Below are 15733 nucleotides of genomic sequence, written 5' to 3' on the forward strand. Positions count from 1 at the left end.
GTGTTTAGCCCCCATATCAACAAGGCTTTCTCTACCCTATATGTACTTATTCATATTGTTTAAAGATTTTGAGAACCCTCGCTCATGCATGCGACTATACAATTATACAACTATGGAACACATTATATATGAGAAATTCCAATACATCAACATAACGTCTCAGATTTAAGGCAGATAATCTAGTGCTTTTTTGCTGCCATTTTTACTATTACACATTTTTTCATTTTATGTTATGATGCATTGATCTGGTTTCTAAATTAACCAAGCAATCATGTTAAACTTTTGAAGAAAGATGTTGTCTGATAAATATTGAAAATATAATCACTACAACGTGAACAAAATTCAGTTGAATACTGTGACCAACGAAGATTTGCCAAAGAGCAATTCAGATCATGATTTAAATTAAATACAAGTAATATGAAAGTCTGCCTATTGGATCCCAGTTATGACTTATTTGTCAAATCTGCACATTAATTTGCCCTTGGCCATGTAGAATTGGGGACTAAATACCATCAAGTCATGTAAAAAGGAGCAGGGTATAGCATGCTGCTATTGATCTCTTGAGCTTTCACATGAATTTTACGGGTAATTTTCATACAACAAATGATATTATATAGTGTAATGATAAAGCATTATGACCACAAATTATATCTCTTACTAGTGGTGCAAAAATCAATTAAGTGTCACATTTCGAAAGAAAATTTATATAAAAAGGTATTATTAATTGTTAAAACGTTATAAAAGGTTATTTCAATTCACTAAAGCATTTAATTACAAGAACAAGTGCATTTCATGTCCATTACAATACATGTAACAGTATTGGCATTGTATTTATCTGCATTTGATGTGCATTTAATACACTTAAAAATGCAGACAAGACACACCATTAACAGAAACAAATGTATTTTTTTCTGCATTTTTCCAGCATTAATACTCTTCAAGTGTATTTTTTATCATCCCAAATACACTTTACCTGGAAAAAGGTATGTTAAAATGCATTTTTAGTTTGTTTTAAGTATATTTTCAAATGCATTAAGACACTCTTTTCTTTTGCAAAAAATGTTGAACAAAAACTTGAAAATATTTAATATACTAAAGTGTAGTAATAGTTAAAGTTTTGTATGAGCATCAAAAACAGTGTCAAATTCATACCAGTGCCTATTTAGTAGCAGTAGGCCTTATATGGTCTACTTGTGGTATAAATAATGCATTTTGTATAAAACAACATACATAAATTAAAAAATATAGCTGCCCATACAGTTCAATACAATGTTCAATTAACTACACTATGAAAAGTTGAAATATGACATCAAGCTTGGAATAATCTTTTTAATAATGAATAATATGCTGCTTTAATTTATAAGTGAAATAGACACTTGCATATAAAAACTGATTTTACATCAAAACTAAATGTTTAATTTGATTTTTAGCTCCGCTGGCCAAAGGTCCTGTGTCCATCGTGCATCCATGCATAAACTTTTCCTTTAAACATCTTCTCCTAAACTACTGGTCCAATTCTGATGAAATTTCTTAGGAATGTTCCTGGGGTGCACCTCTTTCAAATTTGTTCAAATTATGCCCCTGGGGTCAAATTTGACTCTGCCCTGGGGGTCACAAAATTGAAAATTTGCTTAAATAAGGCCTATTTTGTGAAAACTTTCAAAATCTCCCGTCCATAACCATTTGGCCTAGGGCTATCAAATTTGGTATGTAGAGACATCTAATAGTCCTCTACCAAATTTGTTCAAATTATACCCCTGGGGTCAAATTTGACCCTGCCCCGGTGGTCACAAAATTGAACATATGCTTATATAGGGTATATTTTGTGAAAACTTTACAAATCTTCTCTTCCTTAACCATTGGGCCTAGGGCTACCAAATTTGGTATGTAGTGGCATCTTATAGTCCTCTACCAAGTTTGTTCAAATTATGCCCCTGGGGTCAAGTTTGACCCTGCCCCGAGGGTCACAAAATTGAACATATGCTTATATAAGGCCTATTTTGTGAAAACTTCAAAAATTTCTTGTCCATAACAATCCGGCCTAGGGCTATCAAATTTGGTATATAGTGACATCTAATAGTCCTCTACCAAATTTGTTCAAATTTAATCCCTAGGGTCAAATTTGACCCTGCCCCGGGGGTCACAAAATTGAACATATGCTTATATAATGCCTATTTTGTGATAACTTAAAAAAAAAATCTTGTCCATAACCATTAGGCCTTGGGCTACACAATTTGGTATGTAGTGACATTGAATAGTCCTCTACTTAGTTTGTTCAAATTATGCCCCAGGGGTCAAATTTGACCCTGCCCCGGGGGCCACAAAATCAATTATATGCTTATATAGTGCCTATTTTGTGAAAATTTTAAAACTCTTCTTGTCCTTAACCATAAGGCATAGGGCTACCAAATTTGGTATGTAGTGAGGGTCAACTTTGACCCTGCCCCGTGGGGTCACAAAATTGAATAAACCCTTTTAAAGCGCCTATTTTGTGAAATCTTTAAAAAATCTTCTTGTCGAAAACCATTTGGACTATGGCTACCAAATTTGGTATGCAGTAACATCTTATAGTCCTCTACCAAGTTTGTCTAAATTATGCCCTTTGGGTCAAATTTGATCCTGACGCGCATGTCACAAAATTGAACATTATATACGCTTATATCTTGCTTATTTTGTGAAAACTTTAAAAATATTCTTGTCCTTAACTCTAGGACCTAGGGCTACCACATTTTGTATGTAGTGAGATATAGTAGTCCTCTACAAAGTTTGCTCAAATTATGCCCCTGGGGTTAAATTTGACCCAGCCCAGAAGGTCACAAAAGTGTACATGTGCTTAAATAGGGCCTATATTTAAGTATTGGCACATGCAGAGAAATTTGTTTCAGCCTTTTTTCAGCAGTGGAGCAATACAGGGCCATCATGGCCCTCTTGTTTAAATACTCAAAAAATGAAACCGTGTTCATGCTTGCATGAACACAGTTTATAAATGCTGTCAGAATTATAAAATATGCAATTACTATAAATACAAATGCCAGGGAAAAGTGATTTTTGTACTAAAAAATTCCAATGAATATTACAATAATACATTCTGAATACTTTAGTATGTAATTAACAGTTTTGTCTGAGAAAATCACTAAATTTTATATATTTATTCAAATTCACATCAATCATATTTCAATAAGACATAATTACTTCAAATCCTTTCACACAATACTGAAAAAAAATGCACAGTTTCTGATTGTTATTGATTCTTTATTAATGTATACATGTACCATTTTTTAATCTTGATGCATCCTCAATTGTATAATGCACATCTTAATCTGTTTTAACAATTATAATATAAAGATAAAGGCTGACTCAGTAAAATAATAATCCATGATTTCTGCAGTACTTGCAGACAAACTAGGAATACTGCTGTGATATTATCTATCTATCTAATGGGATATTCATAAAGCTTCAATAGAAAAAAATCAAAGCATACACATGTATAAAATGTGTATGTATATATAAGTTAAACTTAAATTGATTGACCATCGATAAAAAGATATTATAAAATATGTATATATATATATATATATATATATATATATATATATATATATATATATATATATATATATATATATATATATATATATCCTTGTAAAACTAAAAATTAAATATGTATGTTTCTTTTACATCATTTAGGACTTTTATTTTCAGACAAAGTAGAGTGAAGCTTAAAACAGTATCCAATTGTAACAGTCAATTTTGGGAATATCAACCTTATAATTATTTTCTGTGTTGGCCAATGTCATAATTGGTATAAAATGTATATTCAACTGAAACGTTTTCTTTATTTTAAATGATAACATTTGCTTTGTCAGCCATAATTGTCAAAATCAAGTGGTCTTTTTACACTGTAGTTTTCTCACTGACTATGGGTTTGTTCTGAAAATGAGCCACACAAAGTATCGTTGGGGAGATGAGCTGTCAATTTTATGTTTATCAGTCTTTCATAATCCAGTATACCTGTAAAAAGGGAATTTGTAACTAATAATCACACAATATACACAATTAAAATTGTATGCATTTAGATTTATTTAGTACTGCACATTCATCATTTTCCAAAAATATGTAGCAACATTACATTATATAATGCTGCAATACTAAAGTAATTTACTAATTAAAGGTCGCTGATGTGTAATGGATGTGGTGTCCACCTAATGATCTGGAGGTACTGGTTTGATCCCCAGTGTGGGAGCATTCTTAAAGGGGCCTTTTCACAGATTTTGGCATTTTTTAACTTATTCATTAAATGCTTTATATCGATAAATGTAAACATTGGATCGTAAAAGCTCCAGTAAAAAATCAAGAATAAAATTAAAAAAAGGAAAAGAACATTGCCCGGACCAGGTTTCGAACCAGTGACCCCTGGAGTCCTGCCAGAGTCCTAAAGTAAAAACGCTTTGTCCTACTGAGCTATTCCGCCGTGTACACATACTGAACGTATTTTATACCTTATATAAGCAATCTTCGTAGTTTCACTAAATTTAACGACAAAAACAGAACTCTCCAAATTATTCAATCGTTTCGCGTTGCAACGCTTTATAATTTTTAGGTTTTAAAATCGTCAAAAGATGCATATAATGGCTATATTAGACCATGGTAAATGTTCAGTATTACTGTTTCCTCACAAATATCATAACTAAAACGAAAATTTGCGAATCTGAAACAACTTTTTTCAATTTTGTCAATTTACCAAAGCGTGAAAAGATCCCTTTAAGAAATCTCCAAGAGACACCCAAGTACTGGTTCTAGGCCCAGGAAACGAACTCAAGAGCATTTCACATACATGTACGTAGTTAGTACTTTAAATTTAATCGAACTAAAAATGGGTTAAAACTCACAACTGAAACCCTTATTAATACATTTTATTTTGAATCAAGCAAATGTGCAAATTCATTAAAAATAATGAGTAAAATTTAAAAATTATACTTTAAAGTAATCATGATAATTTTGATCATTTTCAGAATATTTAATGATGATAATGATACACTTATATATTCCCTAAATGATAAAAATAAACCATGTAATGTTAATTTATGAAAAAAAACGTTTTAATTTTATCAATATCATGGTAATTACAACTAGATACAGGCAATTAGATCAGAAACGTGCATTAATTATATTAATGAACAACCCAGACATTTGTAGTGATTTATGGTCACTTTTTGATTAACGTTCTATACATGACCTGTCATAAAAGGTATTTTTTAGCCAGTACTACAATGGGCAATGATAGTCTGTATTGCATACATATTCCAACGTCTATTATCGATTCGCTTCCTCAAACTGAACAAATATTTAATGTTTACATCGCGAAACGTAATGCATCCAGTTTCACTTTCGGTTTGGTTGGTTTTGTAAACAACGTTATTTCATCTTAAAAATTGGATGATAGGGTGATTAAATAATAATGGAAAAGTAAATCACTTGGATAATAGGTCAAAATGCAACACAAATGAACGTTAATAGTGCTATTAATATCAAAGTTTCGGTAAAACGGTAAAAAGTTTGGCGCTAGTTCAACGCGCATCGTATACAGCCTCATAACAATAGACTGACAACCTTTTGGGTAGTAAAGTAGTAATACAAGGCAATATGGCGACCGTTAGCCACGAGGCCTATCTTACGGAGGAATCCGAGATAGCCGATGTATCACGATTGTAAAATTTCGTGTCACAATGGTTCCCGGCATGTAAGAGTAGCATTGGTTCCTGGCAATGACGAAAAATAATTTTGACGCGTCCACTGCGGTAAAACCGCAAATATTATTCAGCGTTTAAATTGTTGTTAAACCGACTTTACCAATGTCGCTGGTGCAGATGTAAACTTGTAACATCGCAATCAATCTCTTGAACGACGGTTACATTACATTCACCTCTGTGTTGGGCTCAGAACGGACTATTGTTATGAAAGCGTCTCGTTCATGTCATGATCATACCAAGCGTTCATCATTGAGGTTGCAGTATACTAAACAATCTCTTGCACGACGGTTACATTGCATTCACTGCATTAAAGAAAACCATCTCATACCATGATATCTTATATCAGTCTTAATTCATTATTATAAAATTTATATGGTTTCTTGATGTTAAGAAACCAACAAACATACACACGTCGAAGCAATGCCTAACGTCACTCAATAAACGTTATGTTCAATTGTAAAGTGCGTGAAATGATTCCATCTGCGTGAATGGGCAATAAAATAGTTCCAAAGAGTTGCATTAAAACTCGCAAGTTTTTGCACGATTTATCGTACATTTAAATGTCATATTTCTTAATTTAATGCATGCGATCTTAAATATCCAATCAAATATACATTGAATGCGTTTGTTCGGTTTTAGCTATTTTATAGACAAAAAGGCGTGCTGAGCCTTTCGCAGAGTTGTATGTGAGAGCAAGGAACGACAACTCTGCGTGGAGATTGCATCGCAATGTGTAAAGATACGCGTTGACATGTTTACATGCTAACAGTGGATATTTGCAGTTCGTAAAAGTTACTTCTTCATTTTCAGATCTGAAGTTTAAGAAGTTACATGTTTGTACTTAAACATTTAAACTTGTTGAAGTTACTAGTCTACACATGTGTACTATGGAAATCGATCAAATGAAAATGAAAATATCTCCATATTCATAATTGATTTATTTGCATATCGATTTTGTAGAATCTGAACATACAACATTTTACAAGTGTACAAAACAGATATTAAAATGTTGTATTTAAGCATTTTAAAAGTTCTCTGTTAAACAAATGAGCTAAATTTTCAACATGTGCAACATTTGTGGTGAATAGTATTGTTTAATATTGATGTGAAACGGTCAAAGAGTGTTTACATTTACAAGATAAGAGATTCACTGTTTACCGATTATTTTGACCCTAAAGTTGAGGCTTAAGGATCTAACCGCTTTATTAAATTATTCTATCGCATGTTAAGATCAAACACTACAAAGACGTTCAACACATGCGAGTTTTGCATAGATCTCGATTGAAAACGCAGGGTGTTGTGGCCTATTCCATTGTGCACCTCTTAAGGCCCTCTAGGTGGTCTTATAAATGATAATTGTTATGCTAATAAATTGATTCGTTTTATATTTGATAAATTAATATTATCCAAATTAAAAGTAGCCAAGGGTCTAGCTGGTGTTTTTTTTCCCATCTAGGTGGCCAATTCAAACGTTTTGAACATCGGTATAAAAGGAATAAGTGTTTTCTAAGTAATTGAAAATAATTGCACTTGTGCTATGACATCTGAGAATGAGAACCTAGGTTCTCATGAGAAACCTAGTTTCTTGCGGTTCGACGCATAATCCCAAGAAACTAGGTTTCTCATGAGAACCTAGGTTCTCGCTTGAAGATTGCACATGGCTTCAAGAACCCAAGTTTTTAAATGAGAACCTAGGTTTTCATTTGAACCTAGGTTCTCATTTGAAAACCTAGGTTCTCATTCTGAGAACTTAGGTTCTCATGAGAAACCTAGTTTCTTGGGATTATGCGTCGAACCGCTTGCCATATGGGACATTTTGTTTTCGCCGTGTCTGTTTGTTGGTTTGTCTGCGTCAAACTTTAACATTGGCCATAACTTTTGCAATATTGAAGATAGCAACTTGATATTTGGCATGCATGTGTATCTAATAGAGCTGCACATTTAGAATGGTGAAAGGTCAAGGTCATCTTTCAGGGTCAAAGGTCAAATATATGGGAGACATAGTGTTCCACAAACACATCTTGTTTAAAAAGTAATTGATTCATTAATATTGATCCAAATGTGTATGTTCATTGTTAAAATTGTATGGGGAAAACATAGTATGGCTAACACCTTAAAAAAACATAAGACAAAATATTCGATCGGAAATAAATTGAACTAAATAAGCTTTAATCCATATAAATGTACAGGTTTATGTTTCTTTCGTAGAACAACATTCACAGTGGGATAAGCTTACCATAGCATTACTTCGGTACGTTAATCTTGACAAAATAGTTAATCAGTTTCTGTAAGACCATTCAGACACTTCGACTCTGACGAAACTTAATACATCACCATCAAAATTCGGTGTAGATTTATACTAATTTCAAATTGAACACTTTTCTTGAGATGCAGATAATCTGCGATTTCGACGTTATAATGCTGGTTTCTGAATTATTGTCAATCATTGAGTAATGTTGTTGTTAAACGGAATTGACATGATATTTTATTTTATTTGCATTTTAAGTACAATATTATGAGATTAACCCATTTATGCCTGGTGGACTATCCCATCCTTCTTAATTGGATCAATTTATTTCCAAAATTAGGGATGTGTTAGAATATTTCTTACAGAAATTCCTTTAAACAAACAGCGTAGACCCTGATGAGACGCCGCATCATCCTTTTTTCAGGACGCTAGGCATAAATGGGTTAATTTTTATAAAAACGAAGTGTAGACGTGAACATGCTTCCAATTGGTGCTTTGAATTGACCATTCAAAATCAGTCATCGCGTCTTCAAACATTGATTTGTAATGTTGTTCAGTTTGTATTTAATGTCATCTATTGACAAGATAATAGATCAATTGCCTTAAATAAAAGATCGACGTAATTCAATAAAATTCCACTCCTATTGATGTATCTGGAATTTCATTGTTCATATATCAGTTTAAAAAAAAAATGATGAACATGTCCTTACCTTTCTTTTTAGGACTTGAAAATAATCCGTATTTTGTCGTGACTGCAACACAACAGACGATTATAAGAGCTATTGCTGCAAATGACTTCCACGTTAAGTAATTTCTTTTTAACATCCTCATATCTGGTACACGCCCTGTAGGGACACAACTATTTGATTTAAATTCCATCTGAGCTAACACAAGTTCTGTCAAAGTTTAAAACGAACACTGATTTATCAACGGGTGAAAGAACGTTTTACTGTCCAGCAGCTGTAGCACATATATATATTATGGAAAGCCAAAGGGGACCCCCGCTAAAATACATATACTTATATAGTAAATATCGGGATTGTCATTTTTCGCGGAACTTTCACTTTCCGCGAAAAACCAATGCCAGCATGGCCATAAAACACTACATACAAATCGAAATCTAAAAAGCGCGGAACTTTCATAGATTTTCCGTCGGAGCAATTATTTTTCAACCCTGTAGAAAAAGCGGGCTCAATTAATCGCGCGGAACGTTATTTATCTACTCTGTACAAATAGTAGTGTTTAAAATCGCGCGGAGATTGTAGAATGCTATTTTAAGAAGTCTATTAAAGAGAGAAAATCCAGTAAATACCAGATCCAAAAAGCGCGGAACACAAATATCGTCCGCGAAAATTAAGCATTGAATTACTGTACAAATCTCGGGTTGTTAGCAATCGCACATTCTCGGCCCTTTCCGTCAAACATCGGATAAGTAGATTATGATAATCTGCGAGGGGTACCGAATGGGGTTGTTAGGTGTTAGAATCCCTAGTTACCCGAAAAATTTGATTGGATCCGATACTTAGAAATAACCAATCAGATACTTTGTAACAAATGCAACACAATCAGTGCGTTCAGTAAGTATAACGTTTCAAGATGGCGGAGCGAATTGCATGGTTATTGTTACAATTACGATGGATTCGCAGATAATTCGGAAATAGATCAGATTGGGATCAATAACTGTATTGCATACGATCATTTACATGTATTACCAGGTTTGTATTTGTACTTTTTTAATATTGTGTAAAACTATCCGATAATATGCATAATGTTGACAATTGTTAATTAAATGAGCCGCGTTCTGAGAAAACTGGGCTTAATGCATGTGCGTAAAGTGTCATCGCAGATTAGCCTGTGCAGTCCGCACATGCTAATCAGGGATTACACTTTCCGCTTTAATGGTATTTTTAATTTCAAGGAAGTCCCTCCTTACCGAAAATGAAGTTTATGCGGAAAGTGTCGTCCCTGATTAGCCTGTGCGGACTGCACAGGCTTACGCTAATCTGGGATGACACTTTACGCACATGCACTAAGCCCAGTTTTCTCTGAATGCGACTGAAATAATAACTTAATGTAATGTAATGTACTTGTGTCTTGTATTCGTTCAGTTGAACGTCAATATATTAATACATTTATTTTTGTTTTCAACCTATTAATTAAAATAAGGTATTGTTTTTAATCCGTTTTTAGTTTCGTTATAGCTGACCTAGATTTAAACATTTCGTCATAAATTAATAAATAAAATTATTAATAAATTTATGTTTTAATATAATTTATATATAAATTTTGTAGGTGTGTGTTGCCAGTAATGGTTGAAGATATGCCAAACAAATTGTGCCTCTCTATACAGACAGATTTCAGGTCTCAATTTCGACTTCAAAGGTCAACATATCACTGATATCAGGTTTGTCAGCTATTGGTTTGTATTATTCTTATCCACATTGCAGCAAGAATAACTGGATAACTTAACTTTTCAATAGCTATTACATGTAGATCTAATTTAAATTAATCATGTTTCTAAATCATCCACTAAATGCGGCTAATTCTCCACTTGTTGGAAGTTTTTTGTGATAAAAACTTGGAGTAGATTTATTTTACTCCCAAACTTCCTTTAAGAAAGCCCAACAGCTGTAGAGTGATGGAAAATCTACTTCTTTAAAGTATTTATAAGTAATAGACCCTTTTCACAATAAGCCAATATAGCAGGTAGTCAAATGATTGCAGAATTCCAGAATGAGGCTGAACGTGTAGAGATTTCTAATAGTGCATCGCAATATCGCTCTGCTTTTGATCATTCAGCTAGATCTACTTAATGATATTGCCAACACAAGTTGACTTCGTCAGAAATAGCCATTAATTACTTAATATATACTTTCCATTTTAAGTGCCAATATATGAAATACATTTTCTTGATTAAAGTACTTGTTTGTATTCTTGTTTGTATTCTTTTTTTTTGCACAAACTCTGACACTCCAAGTATGGCTTTCAATTCTTAGTGTGTGTAAATTGACAGTCTTAAACTTATTGGATTATCTGACACTCTTTGTTTTCGCATTATTTGGGCGATTAATCAATTATTTTATTTATTGATAGATCTTGCGTTTAAATTCCCCTGTATTCAGCACAAACCCATAACCTCTTTATGATCAGATACTGTGCAGACAAATACTAAATAACAACGTGATGTCATAAACCACATTTTGTAGATATCTGGTCATCTGGTCATTTAACACAATTAATGACACCTAGTCCATGTGACCATGGCGTCTCATGGTTGTAGCATTGCGTAGCCGTTTCTTGGAATAATTTAACGCCAAATACTCAATTGTTGCTTTTACTGAACATAAAAGATATTGTCAACATTGAAAGTCATCTGTCCAAAAAGATTGTCAGAAACTAAATACTGTATGCATATTAGCCAGTTTTATCATAATTATAAAGTGCTTTATACCTATATATTTTTAATATTTCAAAAATTTAATGCTAAACATTTGTGTCATTTTCTTCTATTTGATAGGACTTTGTCTGATGCTTGATTCAACTCTAATACACGTTCTATAATTCATGAAATTGTACACATCCTACCTTTGAAAATTGTAGTCTTACAATACTTAGTATTGTATACTGCTAATTTATGACTTCGATTTGTGCAATAATCGATGTTTAGTCTTCAGACCACATTTACTCTGATGCTTATGGGTAACTGGAAATTGTATGCCCCTGGAAGGGTGGCATATAGCAGTTGAACTGTCCGTCAGTCAGTCAGGATGTCAGTCTGTCCGAAAAAAAAACAACGTTGGCCATTTCTTTTGCAACATTGAAGATAGCAACTTGATATTTGGCATGCATGTGTATCTCATGAAGCTGCACATTTTGAGTGGTGGAAGTTCAAGGTCAAGGTCGTCCTTCAAGGTCAAAGGTTAAAAAAATATATGTATAATTAAAAGCGGCGCAGTAGTGGGCATTGTGTTTCTGATGAACACATCTATTGTTATATATAAAGATTAAATATAATTCATTAATATACACTAATAGTACATAACTTATGTCCTTGAATCATTATTTAGGTGTTATAATTTTTATATTTGAATTACTTATCAATTTTTTTACTTAACACAGCATGACATGTGATGGTTGTCTGTATTCATATGTTTGACTTAATTGTAACCAGTGTCAAGTGCGCATTATAATCTTGATATTCAACGCAATTTGCATAGCAAAAGAAAATGCAGTTCCAGGTTCAGCCTTGTTCTGCAATTCAACGCGTCAGGTGATATGATTGATATCTAAAAATAGTATCGGTGTTCATATTGTGAAACTGGTCTATTATTCGATACTGATTAATTTGATGAATCAAGTTAATTTTTGTTAAATATATGTTAAATATTTATGCCCCCTTCCGAAGAAGAGCAGGTTTATTGTTTTGCACATGTCGGTCCGAATGTCCATATGTCTGTCCAACAGATGGTTTCCGGATGATAACCCAAGAACGATTTTGCCTAGGATCATGAAACTTCATAGGTACATTGATCATGACTCGAAGATGACCCCTATTGATTTTCAGGTCACTAGGTCAAGGTCACAGTGACCCTAAATAGTAAAATGGTTTCCCGATGATAACTCAAGAACGCTTATGCCTAGGATCATGAAACTTCATAGGTACATTGATCATGACTCGCAGATGACCCCTATTGATTTTGAGGTCACTAAATCGAAGGTCAAGGTCACGGTGACCCAAAATAGTAAAATGGTTTCCGGATGATAACTCAAGAACTTATGCCTAGGATCATGAAACTTCATAGGTACATAGATAATGACTCGCAGATGACCCCTATTGACTTTCAGGTCACTAGGTCAAAGGTCAAGGTCACAGTGCCAAAAAACGTATTCACACAATGGCTGCCACAACAATTGACAATCCATATGGGGGGCATGCATGTTTTACAAACAGCCCTTGTTTGAAATTTATTTTATGACATTAAAGTAATGTATAGGGAATTTAGTTACCTACACATTCTTTGAAAAGAAATTTGAATTGTAAATGTATACTTCATTTATTTTGTAGGAATTCTGTACAACTGTGGAACCATGTATGGTACGTGACCGCACAATGTTGGTTGGCAAAAGGATATTGGAATAAGCAAAGGTAAATTGTATGTGAAGGAGTCTTGACAATTGCAAATATAGTTAGTTTTTTTGTAAGGCTCGCAGAAAGTGACCCTAGCCTTCATATATAAATAAAAAGCTGAAAGAGTATTTATGAAAAATCGTGTAATCAAGTTTGCAATATGTTACATTTTATTTATAAGCTCATCTTTTTTTTTTTGAAAAAAAAAGAGATATTGTCATCATCTTGGCGTCTGCGTCTGCGTCGGTGTCGGCGTCCGATTAAGTTTTGTGTTTAGGTCCACTTTTCTCATAAAGTATCAAGTATAAAACTTATTTACTTACTACCATGAGGGGACTGGGCAGGCAAAGTTAGATAACTCTGGCGTGCATTTTGACAGAATTATGTGCCCTTCTTATACTTAGAAAATTGAAAATTTGGTTAAGTTTTGTGTTTAGGTCCACTTTATTCCTACAGTATCAAAGCTATTGCTTTCATACTTGCAACACTTACTATCATAAAGGGACTGTGCAGACAAAGTTATGTAACTCTGACTGGCATTTTGAAAGTATTATGTGCCCTTTTTATTCTTAGAAAATTGAAAATTTTGTTAAGTTTTGTGTTTTGGTCCACTTTACTCCTAAAGTATCATAGATATTGCTTTCATACTGGGAACACTCGCAAATTATCATAAGGGGACAGTACAGGACAAGTTGAATAACTCTGGTTGTCATTTTGACAGAATTATGGTCCTTTTCTTACTTAGTAACTTTGAATATATGGTTAAATTTTGTGTTTTGATCTACTTTACTTCTCAAGTATCAAGGCTATTGCTTTCAAACTTCAAATACTGTCATGCTATCATAAGTTACTGTAGCTGGCAAGTTGAATTTTACCTTGACCTTTGAATGACCATGACTCTCAAGGTGAAATTATTAAATTTTGCTAAAATTTCCATAACTTCTTTACAAGCGTTACAAAGCAACTCTTATCTGACATACCACAATAGACTCCACCCAAACCATCCCCCACGCCCCCCCCCAAAAAAAGAAAAAAGTACGTTTTTTTTCATTTTGAAAGATCATCTAATAAATGACCACACCCTCACACTATACCCCCTGCCCATTTTTTTTAAACATGGCTAAAAAACACAAATATTTATTTTTATCATTTTTTCATTTTTGGAAGATAGTGTAATAAATGACCACACCACCACACTATACACCCTTCTCCACCCCACCTCTCCCTCCTTTGTGATTGAAGTATTGAGATAGGTCCCTTCAACTTTAAAAAAAAATAGATGAGAGGTCTGAACCTGCAGGGCGTGCTCTTGTTAACAATCAAATGAGACATAACTTAGAAGCTTCACTTCATTTACTTTGTCAGGCTGGCGTAGTGGATATGGTGTTCACCTAGTGATGGGAACATTTTGGGTTCAACCCTGTTTATTAGCGGTCTCTTTATCTTCATATATACAAAGTACTGATTACTCCCAGAAAACGGACTCTAGAATGTCTTAATAAGCATAAAGCTTTCAATGCAATCAAGCATAATTAATATGGCTAAACTCTAGCATGAATTTTACTTTTGTATTTCAGGGACTCAACATTACACAGTCATTTCAACATGTAGAGTCTTGTCAGCAATGATGGAGCAGTACCTGGTACTTCAGATTTCCAGAATCTCGTCATGAGCTGAAGATCATTGCCTATGAATTTCATGAATGATGTAGAATGATTGGACTGTTGATGGAACCCACAGTGCATGTCCTGCTTCAACATCTGAGCATAGGTCCTTGTTTATCAGCAGTTTAGTTCTTCAAGCAGTCTGTGACAGTAACTTGAAATGTTTGGACATATGACCTGGATGGCCAAGTTCTGTGCATGCAGCCCATTTAAATAGGAACGGCCCAGTGGCGCATTAAATGGACATTTTTCGAATGTTCTCGAGGATTCAGCTTACCGCCTGACAAAAAATCTTGCTTTTTGTTCAGTATCGAGGCCATGGACATTTGTATCATTTGCAAAAGATACTGCGATATATGTGCCTTTGTTCATGCTTTATAGTTGATTAACAATTGGAAGCCATAACCTGTTTTATAGGATGGTGTTAGTGGGACAATGAATTTTGTAAAGATTTAAAGACTGGAAAAGATAATTAAAAGTCAAAAGAGTTCTGCTATTGTTAAGCATGCTTTATTGATTTGTAATGTTAGAAAGATAGCATTATTAACAGAATAAAATGTCCATAATTTGAATATTCTACTGTTTTCAGCAACATTTAATTTAATATAGTACAAAATGCTGCATCATGTTATATCATGATCTGTTTTGTGAACAATGACCTTTCAATGTATATTTAATAATTTGTCAATGGGTGTTACACGCATAAGCCCTACAATTAGCCCAAAAAGGAATTGCTTAGGAGTTTTGCCACCTTCTAGAGAAAAATACTTCTCAGAAACAATTGCATTTTGGAAAGTCTATGGCTAGTAAAATTTGGATTCCTTTTGGATACCCAAGGTTACCAATTTATGTTTAATAAATTTGCAATAAAAAGCTTTGACAGAACATAATGTCACAGAGTCGAACACGTGTATGGAATAAAGTGGAAGTTGATTAAATGAGT

The 15733-nt window shown here is 33.6% G+C and overlaps 1 protein-coding gene and 1 long non-coding RNA gene across 2 annotated transcripts in view; one reads left to right on the top strand and one right to left on the bottom strand.

Annotated features, from left to right (window-relative positions):
- LOC127853880 (uncharacterized) overlaps positions 1-8971 on the bottom strand; it is a 41294-nt gene extending 32323 nt beyond the window's left edge. Inside the window, exon 1 of the mRNA XM_052388680.1 lies at positions 8709-8971. Coding sequence (XP_052244640.1) covers positions 8709-8877 — 169 coding nt within the window. The 5' untranslated portion in view covers positions 8878-8971. The remainder of the gene's footprint in view (positions 1-8708) is intronic.
- Positions 8972-9484: 513 nt separating this feature from the next.
- Positions 9485-15362, top strand: LOC127852850 (uncharacterized). The gene is made up of 4 exons (XR_008036293.1): positions 9485-9713; positions 10291-10402; positions 13064-13144; positions 14704-15362. It is a non-coding gene; the product is annotated as an uncharacterized LOC127852850 (long non-coding RNA).
- Positions 15363-15733: the final 371 nt, after the last annotated feature.

Source organism: Dreissena polymorpha, chromosome 12 (assembly GCF_020536995.1).
Source record: "Dreissena polymorpha isolate Duluth1 chromosome 12, UMN_Dpol_1.0, whole genome shotgun sequence".
In the NCBI taxonomy this organism is placed as follows: domain Eukaryota; kingdom Metazoa; phylum Mollusca; class Bivalvia; order Myida; family Dreissenidae; genus Dreissena; species Dreissena polymorpha.